General features: G+C 43.0%; 1 protein-coding gene across 7 annotated transcripts in view; it reads right to left on the bottom strand.

Annotated features, from left to right (window-relative positions):
• The window catches only part of ARHGAP19 (Rho GTPase activating protein 19), a 209,646-nt gene that overhangs the window by 130,196 nt on the left and 63,624 nt on the right, over positions 1-15,826 (bottom strand). For all 7 annotated transcript variants that reach the window (XM_085606408.1, XM_085606401.1, XM_085606410.1 and 4 more), the window contains exon 3: positions 3,314-3,394. In XM_085606408.1, coding sequence (XP_085462534.1) covers positions 3,314-3,394 — 81 coding nt within the window. The remainder of the gene's footprint in view (positions 1-3,313; positions 3,395-15,826) is intronic.

Raw genomic sequence — 15,826 nt, 5'->3', positions numbered from 1 at the left:
TACCCCTTCACTTGACTTTGCTGGTAAGTGGTATGCATACATTATCAGGAGTATATGCGTTTGATTTATTCATATCGTGGGGATTTTGGTGGCACAGTGGGCGTGGTTGCTAAGGATATAGCCTGTTAAGAGGTATGTGTACTTTCTCGCTTTAAGGGATAGGTCCTTGTCCAACTCCAAAATCCACGGTGTGAAACCTAGGCATAATGATAGATGACAAGCTATCCATGAAGGACCACGTAAACCATACCCTTGCCACATGCTATGGCATTATGAGAACGCTACAAAAAATCTTCCAATAGTTCCCTCTGGAAGCCAGATAAACGTTGATTCAGGGTCTAATAATTAGCAGTTTAGACTATGGTAATGCACTCATGGAGTCTATAAACGAAGAGTTATAAACTAGACTCCAGGTGTTGCAGAACACCGCTGCCAGACTAGTGTTAAATCTTCCATCTTGGCCCTAATTTCTACCATTGTGATGTCACTGCACTGGCTACCAATAAGGAAACGTACTTGCTCAAACTTGTGTATTGCACACAAATCCCTTTACGGTGTTGGGCCAAGTTAACCAGCCAAGAAACTCAATTGGTATTTACCCCCCAAAAAAGAAAAAAAAACTCAGGTCAGGAGGAAAACCCCTTCTGACCCTCCCACCCCCATTTAGAGTTCAAACCGCCAGAAATTGAGGTAGATCTTTCTCCCACCTAGCTCGTCAACAATGGAATAAGCTTCCAACACATATCTGAGCCACTACAGATCACAAATTATTTAAAAAGCAGCTGAAAACCTGGTTATTGTAACCAATTTTCCGATGTCTGGGACTCTCTCAGTAGGCCGGCTATAGCGCGATGAGACCCCCTCGGGGTGATATGTGCGCCTAATAAATGGTCATAACATATTGTCACCTCAATAACGTTCTCTGGTTATCTCTTGATTGTTTATTCTTCTATAGGTACTGACAACAGTGATCAAGCCACACCGAATGTGGAATATCAGTTGTATTTTCAATCTGCACAATGTAGCTATTACCGTTATTCTTTTCTTCAGCCACACTTCTACCAGCATATTGAACATTATATTCTGATGAATGCCACACACCTCTTTGTAGGGTCTTCATACGCGTCAGAAACATGTCAACCCCAGTATAACAAACAGGTTATAGTCCTATTCCTTTGCTGGTTTTTCATATGCTCTTTGGGAACATTCCGTAAACCTATGCTTTAGTCCAATGGTCAGTATTTTTAGCTCTTTCACTTTTCTGGGCCATACACTCTGTGCCTAATCTCACCCATACCAGATAGCTCATATTGGTGTTTACCCCCATAAGAGCACCTACAAGTACACCTCTCCATTCTGGCGAGTTATAGCCCACACCAATGCCAATGTGGGAGGAGTAACCCGCGGACCAAGCATGCCACCTAAGAGTTGGTGAGGACTTTTGTTATAAAAGCATTCTGCTTTTCAAACAAGAGATAGGAGTTGTAACCCCCCCCCCCTTAAATTATGGGTTGGTCCTACTAGACTCTAGGCATCTATTTGGTGTTCTCTGAATGCACGATTTGGTGTTCTCTGAATGCACGATTTGGTGTTCTCTGAATGCACGATTCGGTGTTCTCTGAATGCATAACAGCCTTCAAATTACACATATACAGCACATTACTGCAATACATCAAATGCAAACTAACACGACAATTCCATCTTCCAAACATCATTAAATGCACAGCAACAAATCGATCGCATCATAAAACCCAAGCAGGAAAGAAATGCCCCTTTCTTGCAAATACTACCTGGAATAATCTAGCATAATATAGCAGTTCAATCCACAAACCAGGTCTGGGGTATGTTGCCTAGTGAGGAGTTGGCAACCTGTGCAAAGAGAAGGAGAAACTAGGTGCAAATCAGTTCCTCTAAAAGAACGCCCCCACCCTGGTGTTGGATTTATGAGTGGACAGTGTGGTGCACCTCAGAACCTATGGGGCAAAAGTGTGAAATAGCACCTGGCATGGTACACAAAAAGGAAGAGATGTCAGCAATCTGGGCAATAAAGAAAATATATTTCTGTGCTATATAAATACTAAGAACTACGAAAGATAGGCATACATTTCTTGAACAGAGTGTGCAGATTATGTGTTGGAAAGGCTGCAGATGTTGCAGCAGTCTGTCCCATAAACCGGACATGTGGAAAGCTATAGTCCTGATGGGCCACATATTTATCAGTTGGCAGGCAGTCAAATATAAGAAGGAAGGTAAAAGAGAGCACCCAAAGTCCCTGAAGGAATACATCCTGAAAGTGGGTTTATGCAGCATAGTAGTCCAAAAAGCAGCAACTCTTCAAAGAAGGTTTCTAGAAACAACAAATCAGTACACTCTTGGATTTTGGCATGCCGCTAGGATGGGTGGCCTGCCCACTAGTGAAATAGCAGATTTAGGGTTGGGTACCCTATGATCTCTACAGCAAAGCAGAAGGGTAGCCTCTAGAAATTCTACAGTCTGAAGTATTCACAATTTGCACACCATGACGCATAGTCAAACACACTGGGTGGGGAAGTAAACAGACTTCAGGCTTTCTAGCTTAATAGGGTGCAATGTCAGATATACTACCACAATGCCAGGGATGTTTGTGCTTCCCTAGATATCTTCAGGCTGCTGGCTCACAGCAAGAACTAGGCTCACAAAAGATAAACACAAACACAGATTATGCCTGAATTAATACCTCAAAGTTCATGCAGAGGATCTATTCCATTTTCCCCACTAAAGAGAGAGTAAATCCCTTAAGAGGTTGTAGTGCTTGGACAAAGCCCCAATTTATTATTATTATTATTTTTTTTTTTAAAACAGCAGCAGCATGCTATTCTGCATTGTTTCGGTCATATCAGGGGCCACCTTGGCGTTGGAAACCCAGTCTAAATTCCTCATCCAGGAGTCTTCTAGTGGATTCCTTCAATACTTGTGACTTTTTCCCAGAACAGGACGTCAAGCAGACGTCCTACATGCCATTGAAGTAACTTGTGTGTGGTTGCGTGCTTTCCTTTAAAGAAAGTGACTGGACTTGCTGAAAGCAGTAAAGAAAAGGAGCAGGTTATGAAGTGCCTTTCCCATCTTGTTTTCTCAAAAGATATAAAGTCATAACCTCTATGGAATCTGAAGGCCACGCACTAAAATAAAAAGATCCAGATGGCACAACACTTGTTTCAGTGTGGTTTTAGTGCTAACCATATGCTCATAACAAACAAAGATTCTTTTTAGTGGTCTAGGCACTACAGGGGAAATGTTTGGATATAAAATTGAGCAGGAGACTTCTTTTACTTACTTTTATGAAGGTACTCAATAAGTTGATAGATCTGGGCAATGCCTTCTTCTGTCAATGGTGCACCAAACACAACTCCTTTCTCTGAAAAAAATAAAAAGGTTATTCACCAAACATTTAATTTCCTTCTTTAAGCTTACCTCTAGCGTGAACTTCCAAATGCTTATTTGAGGTGATTATATAAGAAAATGTAAGTGAGAAACTGAAAGGAAAGAGTGCTGTCAATATACGCCACCACTACCTTGAATTATGTGCGTATGGGAATGTGGAGTGCGAGGAACAAATATTTTAACAGCATAATGGAACAATATTAGCTTGTTTCTTTGATGTCACTAAACTATGCAGAAATCTTCCAAGAGATTTAGTTCAATGCTGCCTTCAGAGAGGCATCAAGTCATTGCAAAACAAAGATAAAGAGGAGGTGGTATGGAGAAGCTGCTATCAAAGTGCCATTTTAAATTATTCGTTCATAAAATATAAATATCACAGTCCTCTTTCATAGGAAATGAAGGATCAATATATCCAATGAGGAGGCAATCTGATTAAAAATCCTCCAGTCAAAAATGATGACACCAATTGTGGTTTTTGGACCACTACGCCTATCACAGAACATTGTTTACAATCATAAGGCCTGCAACAGTTTCTCATAAAAACCCAAAAAATTAATGTTATTTTTTGGGAGGAGATGGGAACACTGTATCAGATCTCTAAAATGAATGCCCTCCGAGTGGGAGAGCGACTGTGTCTCTAATAAACAGAAGATTAAAATTGCCATACAAAACCGTTTACTCTTATTTAACGGGTTCATGGTTAAACATTGAAACATGTTAATCTTGGGCTCCAAAGTTCACATTTGTTTTATTGCCAGAATTTTCACCGGGGAAATCCCAGTTGTCTCTTGGTTTAGGATATCCTAAGAACTCTCATGTTTGACTCAAACGCTCAGAGCCGGGGGGGGGGGGGGGGGGGGGGGGGGGTGGTGGGGGGGGGGGGGTTGTTGTTGTTCCAAGGGCAAATGCACAACAAGAAGGAGGCTCACTTCACCTTTAATAGATGCCTAAACACCCCTTCTTAAATCCCTGGTGAGGTGGGGGACCTCTGTTCACCAGGGTTGGCTTCCTTTGGTTTTTTTTTTTTTTTATGAGTAGGCTGCGGCTTCAAGAAAAGCAGGACAGTAAAAGCTTTCAGAACTCCACTTGGCTCATGGAGCTCAACCTTACTTGAAATGTGCAGCTCAAATGCTGAACAAGCGTTGCTCCAGGATCACACATTTAGTGAATATATAACTCTTTCATATGCTGGAGAAGGGCTCCATACTTTATTCCTATTCCATGGTAAATCATGGTCAGTGAATCTTTAAAGGTTAAACTCCCTGTATACCAGTAGAGTATGCAGCTCCTAAAAGAATCAGAAAAGGAAACCGAAAAGGCACTACGTTGGGTAGTGAAGCCTTCAGCATCCAGGAAAAGCATGTCAAAACCATGGGCACGAAAGAGGCATAATTTTTTCTGAACACGTGCTGCAAGTTACCAAGCAACACTTAAGCCAGGCATTCACATTCCTGGCAGGTTAGCATTGCCTTATAACTTCTGTGTCCTCCAGTAGGTCTGTCCTAGTGTGTGGAGTGTGGAGCAGCGGCATGTTGATTATCATCTAAAGACCGCCAGGGGACTCCCACATGCATATAATAAGGCTATAATCTTGGAACAATTAAAGAACCCATTTGTATACATCTTGCATACAGTTAAACCAATTGGGAGCAGCTGCCAACACCTGTGTGGGAGGCCATTTTGGCAGGCCCATCTAACATCCCAAAAACTTCACTTCTATCTTCTCAATTGTTTTACATTGCAAAACTCCACTTTACTTGCTAGCTGTGCCTGCCTTGCCCTTATGGTTACTCTTGAATGCCTTGCTACTGTTGAATGGCCTTTTTTGTTTGTTCTCCTTGCTGATGAGAGTTCCCCTTAATCATTGATTTCGACAATAGCTGCATTAATTTTTGTGTTTCTGCTTTCAAATCTTCTGTCTGTTCCTTAGCTTAGGGTATACCTGTCCTGTTGCATGACTGCCATGATCTGCCCTATCCAGTCCTGATCTGTTGCTAAGGCTGCATTCACTCTCATTCATAAGAATATGGATCTCAGATATAGTTTCATCTGCATCTTAGTATCCAACTAAGGTTTACTCCTAGGATGTGGCTCGGGGAAGTAGACTGCTACAAATATTTTACATCTTAAGGATGTTACCCTGTAATTTTAAATTTGGTAATCCATACAGTCCCCATATTTCAGATGTGGCGATCACGTGAGAGACTTATTGCAAAATGATATCATTAGGAATATGGGGGAACTACCACTGACGTCCACCCCATCCCATCACCCTTTCAGCATGCACCATCTGTTCCTTGAGAGGTGCTAATACAGCTACCCAAAGGTCAGGTGATTTAGAGGTCCTAGAGGTTGGGGGTTGATTTGAACTGTCTCCTGCTGAACGCATTTGGATATGTGTTACCCACTCAGACAGCCCTTGGTGAAGGAGGAGGAAAATGAAAGGGAGGGAGACCTAGAAGTCTCCCCCCACGAGTTGCATCCACCCTCCACTTTAAGCATGTTGTTGATCATCTAAGGGTAACAGGTGTATCAAATGTGTCTGCTATAATTCTCCCTCCACATTCATTTGCTTTCGTAATTAGCTGCAGAACCCTAACTGCGCATTTGTAGCCACCTGCCTGGTCATGGCTAAGGGGCTAGTCAGCAAACCCACCCGAGACACAAAGACAAGGCAGGATTTGGGTCCCCCGAGTCCAAACAGAAAATAAGGCTGCCCCTAAGCCGCACTGGAGTCAGCGCTTTGGAAGGGGTGCCAAGACCAGTGGCCCTAAAAAAAACACCAAGAGCTAAAATTCAGGAGAACTTCATGACAGACGAGAATAAAACGTTAGGATGGGAACCCTGGTAAAACTGCTGTGGACTTCCATCCTTGAGAATACAAAGGCAAAAAACTGCCGGTGTCTAGCAAAATAATATTTGTGATGAAAGCTGCTCTGAAGCTTTTACTGAGATGTGAAAATTCAGAAGTAGCCTCCTCTGTGAGTAGAACAAGCCATCTTGAGATGCACTTTACCAACGTCCTCAATGGTGTTTTGTCCAGAACCAACATTTTATGACAATACTGAGGACTTACTATGCAAAACTTCTTTATTTCATTTTCCCAAGGACAAAAGACAAACACAAAATAAGATCGCATTTCTACAAAAACAAATGGCAAATTACAAATAATTTTGAAATGGCTGTAACAATTTCATACCATCACTGTTTGAATAAAGCATTGCTTTCTTTGGCACTTACAGCTAAGTATTATAGCATTTATTCTTTGTAATCTACGTTCGTTTTGTTAGTTCAAGTTCAAACATTACAAATCAATTTGTGTTTTACTTTGTGTTGACCGTGGTAAGAAATGAACAAGTTATTTACTTTCAGTAACGCATTAGCTGGCAGAGACATTATCTAACCGCATACTCCTTACCCTTGAATTTACCAGGCGACACACTGGATTCCGAAACTTTTGCGTGAGCAGTAACGCTGCATGCCGTCGGGTAGCTCCATTCGGTTATGCGTGGAATCGTCTACACCAGATGCGACGCTGCGGTCACCTATATGCATGCCACCCAGGAACGTGGACGTCAGTTACTTTTCACGTTTTCCATGCCAGAAGTGCAGAGTCAGGAATAACCCCAGACGTAGCAGGCAGAGTTGCTCTACGGAGTTGGCCAGAAACTCTGTGGAGCTCCGCTCCTCCCACCCACCGCAATAAATATTTTTTTAATACAATTTACAATTATAGTAAAATAAAAAGCGCACTTACATTACAGCGAATTTCCGGGCTGCCCTCCTCCTCGCTGTAATCCCGTAAATCATGGTAGGACCGCGCATGCGCAGTCCTATCATGACGTACATCTTACGTAGGGAATTACGGCGAGGAGGAGGAGGACAGCCCGGGATGCAGCGATAAGGTAAGTGTGCTTTTATTTTAATCTAATTGTAAATGTTCTTTAAAAATATTTATTGCGGGAGGTGGGCAGGTCCGGGGCTGAACTCCGCTCCACCGTAGGAACTTCGCGTCCTCTGCGGAATATGGAGTATGCAAAATTCCACAAACTCTGCCAGTGGAGTACGTGTCAGGGGTGTGGAATTTTCCAAATGATCTAGTTGTCCAAGGGAAAAAATGCCACTGAGATCTACATGTCCTGTAAAATCCACTTGTCCCACCTACCCCCGTTCCACATCAAACCTAAGGGCTCCGGCTGACAGAGAAACATTAATATATTTTTGCTTTATTAAAATCAGTAAACCATTGAATGCTGTGCAATAATAATGCTAAAGGAAAACTTGTCAAGCGATATTATCGCGTCCCTGCGCCCCCTCCCCTTAACCCTGACGGCAATTCTTTTATTTCTATTCCCCTTTTTTTCCATTTTTTTTGGCTGTGTATTTATTCCCACAAAATACGTACATTTCAAACCATACGTAATGTACCAATTTACCATCACCCTTGGCTGTGTATTTATTCCCACAAAATACGTACATTTCAAACCATACGTAATGTACTAATTTACCGTCAACCTTGTAAAAACGTATGGGTGGGATATAAAAGGTGTCAGCCAGCGTGCCTCCTGCCATTTCCCCCTCACTTTTGCAGCTGGCCAGACGTGAGCCCTACGTTCCTTGCGAATCGGTAAGTTGTATCGAAAAAGAAACAGCAAAGTTGGGAGCTTCCTTTAATAATAAGAATCGTTTTTTCGCCAAATGTACCCTCTTTACAACATTAATGAATTGTGTAATGTATATTTGTCGGTGTGTTTACGCAGTTATGGGCTGAAAGTTAATAGCTCACTATTCTATATTAGGACTTTAAGTTATAAATTGCAAGTCACCAACGGATGTCTCTTTTGAAAGCATTAATCTGCAGATCTGTTTCCATCTGCGGTATGAAGGCTCCGGACCCGCGATGTTAACCCCGCGTTGCGATGGCAGCGCGTGAATCTGAATTCATTGTAATGGGTGTTTCCCCCATGAAGCGGTGGTAGCGCAGCGCGCCTGCTTGCGATACGCTTTGACGTCCTCATCTGAGGCGCCGAGGCGGGCCAGGCCTAGGCTTTTGTACTAATTAATCTACCCACGCACGGTTGCTAAAAATATAAATAAAAGAAATCGCAGCACCTCCGTCACAATATCACACAAAACTGCTTATTTTACCTGAATGCTTATTGCAAGCCTCGTGGCGGCCACGGACTACTGCTTGCAGAGGCTGACGTTTCACTCCCCCAGCCAATCACTGGCTAGAGCCCAGTCATGGGCTGCTAGCCAATCAGATGCCGCCAAAGGCTCTCTGCAAGCTTTGGATTGGCTGTGAGCCCCAGAGTGCCCACAGCCTGTTTTAACGTGATTAAAACGTGATTAATGTCTACATGTCCGTCGGACATAAATAGACAATAAATCTTCTTGCCCGTCAATATAAACAACATGGTTCGGGCGTCGGGCGATATGATTCCCCCACCCCTGACGTGTCCAGGGTTAGTCAGGACAACTAGTGTGTGTCAAGCACGGCCTTAAAAAGGAAGCAACCCTAGCCCTATCAATGAGTCCGTAGAACGGGGACGCGTGCGTGAGTCTCTAAGGAATCTCCAGCTAGATATTGTCTCTACCAGATATTGTCTCTACCAGATATTGTCTCTACCAGATATTGTCTCTACCAGATATTGTCTCTACCAGATATTGTCTCTACCAGATATTGTCTCTACCAGATATTGTCTCTACCAGATATTGTCTCTACCAGATATTGTCTCTACCAGATATTGTCTCTACCAGATATTGTCTCTACCAGATATTGTCTCTACCAGATAATGCCCTACCAGATAATGCCCTACCAGATAATGCCCTACCAGATAATGCCCTACCAGATAATGCCCTACCAGATAATGCCCTACCAGATAATGCCCTACCAGATAATGCCCTACCAGATAATGCCCTACCAGATAATGCTCTACCAGATAATGCTCTACCAGATAATGCTCTACCAGATAATGCTCTACCAAAGGTAACCAACTTGTTCACTTGAGAGTGACTTCTAGCTGCAGATTCCTTACCTTTGAATAGATATCCAAGAAATACTTCCTGGCGGTTGGCTGTGGACAAATTACTTGACTAGAAAGTCCTGTAGGACCGAACGGACGAAATGCTCTTCCCTGCGGACCAGACTGTCCAGGTAGTAGTGTTTAACATGTGTGTGCAGTAAAGCCCACATTGCAGTCTAGCAGATGTCCAGGACTGGTACTCCACGAGCCAACGCAGTGGTCGCAGCCTTCCTTGAAAACCAGGATGCTGCTTCCTAGCCAGGGCATGTCAGGTCTTAATATAGATAACGACCCAGAGCGAAATGAAGATTCTGCACTGCTCGACTTTTTTTAGCTCCCACATAACCAATGAAGAGTTTGTCGTCCACCCGGAATTCTTTTGTGTGGTCAATGTGGAACAACAACACTGATTTGGGGTCCAGATGATGGAGATGTTACTCTTCCAGTCGTTATTTCTCCTGTGAGAGAGGTGGTTTCACCTCTGATTGAGGCGCCATTTCAGGCGCCTAAAGATCTTTGGGTGTGGTATACGCGACCTACATAGGATATCATTATCATTGTTCCATTGCCCTTGTCCTGAGGAGGCCAAGAAAAATCGAAAGGCTGAAACGCGTCCGCGTCGACAATTGTTTGGAGGAGTCTCTTTTAAATTAATAACGAGTGATTAATAACTTTGTGACAAAATAGAGCTAAAGGAAAAGAGGTGCCGTTGCCTATGTGCACATCTTGACTACCTCTGAGTGGATCACCCAGAATAGATGTGTGAACACTAGTCATAAATGTTTTCCGGTGTTGGCAACGTAGAGTGGAGTCTATAATGGTTTGTTGTATATATTTTATATGTATTTTTGTATGTTCTTGTGCTTTATATTGTTATTAGGTTTTTGTTCAAAGATCGGTCCCATTGTGTGTGTGTGTCTTAAAGCAATTTGAGCAATATATTTTTGTAGGACTGAAGACAGGGTAATTGAATGTTCCCTATGATAAAATAAAATATATTAATTCCTCCGCACCTATCTTTTTTGTATATGATGGTGTACCATTAATGTGAAAGCACGGTACGAGGCTCTTCCCCCCCCCCCCCCAAAAAAAATTCGGGAGCACCGCCCCTATAGTTAAAGCAGGCCACGCTGGCAAATAAAATAAAGAAGCACAGCCGCTATAGTTAAAAGCGGACCACCTGCCATTAGTGATAAAAATATAAAGGCAGGCTGCATGCTGCCTTGTAAGAAAGAACATCATGGGTGGAATAGGGGAAAATCATGAAAGATTATAGTACTTACACAGACTGTAGATAAAACAGACCGTGTAACACCACAAGTAAAAATTCCAGTCCTCACGGGAGCTCACAAAAACATACAAGGTGGTACTAAGGAGGCACTACTAATCCTATTCATGAACCAAAAGCAACAATTTCAAAATGACAGTAACCGGAGCCAATTGAAAAGATGGGCGGAGCTTCAAGCCAATACCTCAATACAGCATGCCTAGCAGAGTAGCGCATGCGCTGCCCAGGCTCGACCTAAAAAGGGCGCGATGCTGCAGACGCATCATATTGTAGGTAGACGCATGTGAGATGGATTGATAGATACAAAAAAATGAAAAAAGGTGCAAAAGCAGCAATTTGCTCCTTCCCTCTTGCCCCCTCAAAATAATTTAAAATTACTTGCAATAAAAAATAAACTTCGGCCATGAGAGCAACGGAGGAGCGGGAGGGCAACAGAAGGAGCGGGAGGGCAACAGAAGGAGCGGGAGGGCAACAGAAGGAGCGGGAGGGCAACAGAAGGAGCGGGAGGGCAACAGAAGGAGCGGGAGGGCAACAGAAGGAGCGGGAGGGCAACAGAAGGAGCGGGAGGGCAACTGAGGAGCTGGTGGGCAACAGACGAGTGAGTGGGCAACAGAGGAGCTGGTGGGGAAGGGTAAAAGCAGCATAAGAGGAAGAGCAATTTGAGGTGGGGAGAATTACACAAGAGTGAGCTTGCAATATCTTTGTATGCGGACGACATTCTCCTTTACCTCGCCTCCCCGAAAAAGTCACTGCGTGTGGTTCTTGACATCTTTCCTAACTTTGGGAAAAACTCTGGGTATCAAATATATTGGAGAAAGTCTCTACTCCATGTCCTGCATGAGGATCCTACCGAGGTTGCCCTATCCAGATTGCACGAGAGGACTTTAAATACCTGTGAATTTTATCACCTCCAACACTAAACATTGCTACGTACGCAACCTTCTCCCCCCATTGCAAAGACTGAAGCGCAATGTCGCGAGCTGGAAAACACTACCGTTATCACTTCTGGGAAGAGCTGCGCTCTTTAAAATGATGTCCCTGCTGCGCTTCCTATATGTCCTACAGAATTCCCCGGACCTGGTCTCAGCTAAGTACTTTAAGGAAATAGAGAGCATCCAAAGAGAACTGATGTGGGACGGTAGACCCCGCATTGCTCTACACAAACTCACACTTGGGTGGTATGACGGCGGTATAGGACTACCAGATATTCGGAAGTACTATTGGGCTGCCCACATGGCAGCGGTGAGCCACTGTACCTACCGCCTTGGAGAGGACCCTGGGTACAGGATGGATAGATGGTTACTCCCCGGTAGGAACTTTAAACAGAGCGCTCTACTCCAAACCTCGCAGATACTTCCTTACAGGACCAACAAAACACTCGGTCCAAGTCTGGCACACAGTGAACCGTAGCCTAGGGTGGGACCGAAAACTCACGCTAGCCACCCCACTATGGGACTCGGAACAACTGGGTAACCTGGGGAGGTCAAAGGAGCTCGACAAATGGGACCTTATAGGGATTCCACAGATCGGCGACTTATGGGAATCAGGCACGGTGGTAGTTTGCTTCCCTTCAACGCACACACCAACTGGCAGACGCTGAATATTTTAGATACTTGCAAGTCCGACACTCCCTTCAATCGAATCTGCCAGAGGGAACTTCTCCCCCAGACTCCTCCCCATTAGAGGACAGACTGCTTGATGGCTAATTGTCGGATAAAGTAATCTCCCTTACCTACAAAAAGCTAATCAACAATGCTCCAGATCCCCTTTTAGCACTGCGGGAGAGATGGGAGAGGGACGGGTTGGAACTGGACGACGACGACGAGTGGCAGGATGCAGTAGCTTCCCACGGGGAGTGGCGATCTCATCACGATTACGGCTTGTCCAACTGAAAATTCTACACAGAGTCTATGTCTCTTGACCCAGGTTGACACGAATGGGCAGGGCGACAGATGACCAATGCAAAAGACGGTGTGGCTTGGAGGGCTCTTTTATGCACATTATATGTGAGTGTGGGTACATCCAGAAATATTGCAAGGGGGTGCATGACTGTATGAGCAAAGTACAGGAAATAGTGATTAGGCCGGAGGCAAAGAGGTGCCTCTTGAACGTGTGGAAGCCCACAGACCTCAACAGCAAAGGTAAGCTATGGGCAACCTTGGGCCATATGGTAGCCAAAAGGAACATTGCACGACGATGGGGGGCAGAAACACCGCCGAAGAATAAAGATTGGAAGGCAGCTATGGATTGGTGCATGATCAGGGAAAAAACTGTTTACATGGCACGAGACTGCCCTAAAAAATGGTTCGCGATCTGGGACAAATGGAATGCTTATCAGGGGATATATGTGAGCCACCTGTCCCTCCTTCCCAGGACGATCCAACACCACTGTAACTTTAATAACTTCTCTGGTCTCAATGCAACAATGCTTTGTACAATGTCTATGTCGTGTCCGCAGAACTGTAATATTCATCTAAGTAACAGTTTGAAGCTGTGATCCACCACTGGTTAATAAAAAGAATTATTTAAATTAAAAAAAAGTGAGCTTGCAACATGAGGGAGACAGCAACGCGGAGCACGGGGGTATTTGGCGGGGGGAGAAGCACACGAAGGAGAGAGCTGGAACACACATGCACTCTGAGCGCTTCAGTAAAAAGAAGTCACCTAAATTTGGGCAAAGTGAGGAAGGGGAAGGATAGAAGCCAGTCAATCACAGAGATGACAAAGTCTATCCTTCAGAAGAGGAACCGACAAGGGAAGGCATCAAATAAGTCACAAACAAATGAGTAAGAGGAAACCAACCAAAAGTAAGCAAGCCCTTGTAAGTTCTTGGAAAGCCCACAATAGCTCTTTCGCAACCATACAGTCTGCGCTGTCCGGTAGGCTCAACCTAAAAAGTAGTTCCATTAATGTGAGCAGTGAAAGAATACATTTAAACTGTAGTGACATGAGAAAACTTGATTATGACACTTTTTGACAGAAAACTAATAAGCATGTACCAACTACACGTTCAAGGGAACATGACAAAACAAGAGAATTTTAGTTGCTGCATCATAAAAACATGCAGAAAAAGGTATACTCTAGATGATATCATTCGCATAAATAAAATAGACTGATTTACTTTTGAAAAAGAATTATGTTCCAATAACCAGTGCTCGAAATGTGTAAATGGTGAACTCTCACGTTATGTAGTTCATCTCTAATCCTACTTTATCATTTATGTGTGTGTAAAACTAATGGGAACTAGTTAATCATCAAGATTTAATCTGAATATGACTAATTCAATTTAAATGTAATTTTGTGTAAACGTGTGCACTAAAATGACAAAACAAAAAGTAGGTGTTACACATCCCTAATTAATGATGCCTTCATGAAACTCATAGATTTACTAATATCATACACCTAAAACGAATTTAATACATTAGGATTTTAAATTTATTTACACGTTAGTACATTTGAAAAGCAGAAATCATACTGACATGTATTATTTGTAACCATTCTAAATGACTTCAAGTGCATCAGAATTGTACTAGAATTGTGACAATTAATTCTCTCTATAATTGTATGCTTAATAATTATATGTTTTACGTCATATTAGCTCAATTTAATGTAGGCCTAATTGAAAATGTGAAGTCTCTTGACTTGCCAAGTCTACTGTTCGCGAGAGAATTCCTCAGTATAACCAGTAAAGTGAAACTGTGTTTCCTTTCCGGAGTTCTCATGTATTGTACAAGATACTTTGCTACATTTTTTCTGATACAATTCTGAAGAGCTGCCTTGGAAAATTTCCTTTTAATCTTGCTTGTGTGTTCTTGCTGAAGGAGCATTCATTGTTCTAAAGTTTCACATACTGGATTGCTCAAGGCCTGCATATTAGTCCCACCTATTTCTCTACATTTTATGTCTTCTTTATGTCGCCCGACAACCATCCTATACGAACTGACCAATGGACTGAGTGGTCAGACTAGAGGAGGTGATTCCAGGAGGTGACACCCCTGGAGCTTCAAGAATATAATTTTGCTGATTTAACCGACGTTGTTGCCTACCCGGCTGAAGTTAGCGCTGTTGATGGTGACAGTTAAGCTGCTGGCTGACTAATATCTTTGCAGAACCTTCCTTGGAAAATCTTGACCTGCCCAATTGAGATCTCACCTGGCTTCTTTTATGAACCAACGCATACACTAGTGGTTTATTCCTTATTGAGCAACTGCTTGAACTGGCATGTTTGATGTCCCTTCCTGATCTCTTGAGCTTTGGTATCTATTTTCTAATGCCTTAATAGAATTTGACTAAATTGTCTACAATCCGATTTACTGATGCACTGGTTTACCTTAAATTTGACCAACTGAAGTACCATACCGACTTAGCTATCATGATGGTTTCTCTCCAATTGAATGTGCATTCCCATTTGGGACTAATGACCAGGGGAGATCATATTCGAGAGATCTCAGAGCATCTACCACTAATGCTGTTATTCTGTATAGCTTTAAAAGGAGCTTTTAGTGTGAGATTCTGGCTCTCCTACGCTTCTTCAGGAGATTTGGGCTTGCTGTGATAATCTTCTATCTTTACAGTATTGTATTGAGAGTGATTTATAGGAGTTTGATTTCTAGTTTGTAGTTCAGTCATTCAATTCCTGGTCCTCATTGGATGACTGTTGGAGTTCTTTTATATCCAATCCCTCTTAGCACTAAACGAGATACATCGGAGGACCAAGGGGGGAGAGAAGTAAACATTGACAGGGAAAGAGTTGAAAGTTATTTAAAAAAAAATGTTCATGGGCCTGGTAACGCTACAACACAAGTAAGCAAATCAAAAGGACGGTAAAGAGGCTATGCCCTAGGGGAGGGACAAACAAGATAACCAAGATGAGGAAAGAAAAGCCACTGAATCAGAAGTAAGCACATAATAGTGACAATAAGGTAAATCAATGGTAAGCAATGGGCAAGCGCCAAACCCACTGTAGGTTCTTAGTAGGACCACATTAAGTCTTTGTCAACCAGATTAAAAATCCTATATGCCATGCCAGATCAAACAAGGGACAGAGCGAAAACATAACCGGAGTACAGGCTGGTAAAAAAATAAAACTTGA

This window comes from Triturus cristatus, chromosome 1_2 (genome assembly GCF_964204655.1).
Source record: "Triturus cristatus chromosome 1_2, aTriCri1.1, whole genome shotgun sequence".
In the NCBI taxonomy this organism is placed as follows: domain Eukaryota; kingdom Metazoa; phylum Chordata; class Amphibia; order Caudata; family Salamandridae; genus Triturus; species Triturus cristatus.
The sequence above is the reverse complement of the archived record's forward strand: the minus strand, read 5'-3'. Positions and strand labels throughout refer to the sequence as shown.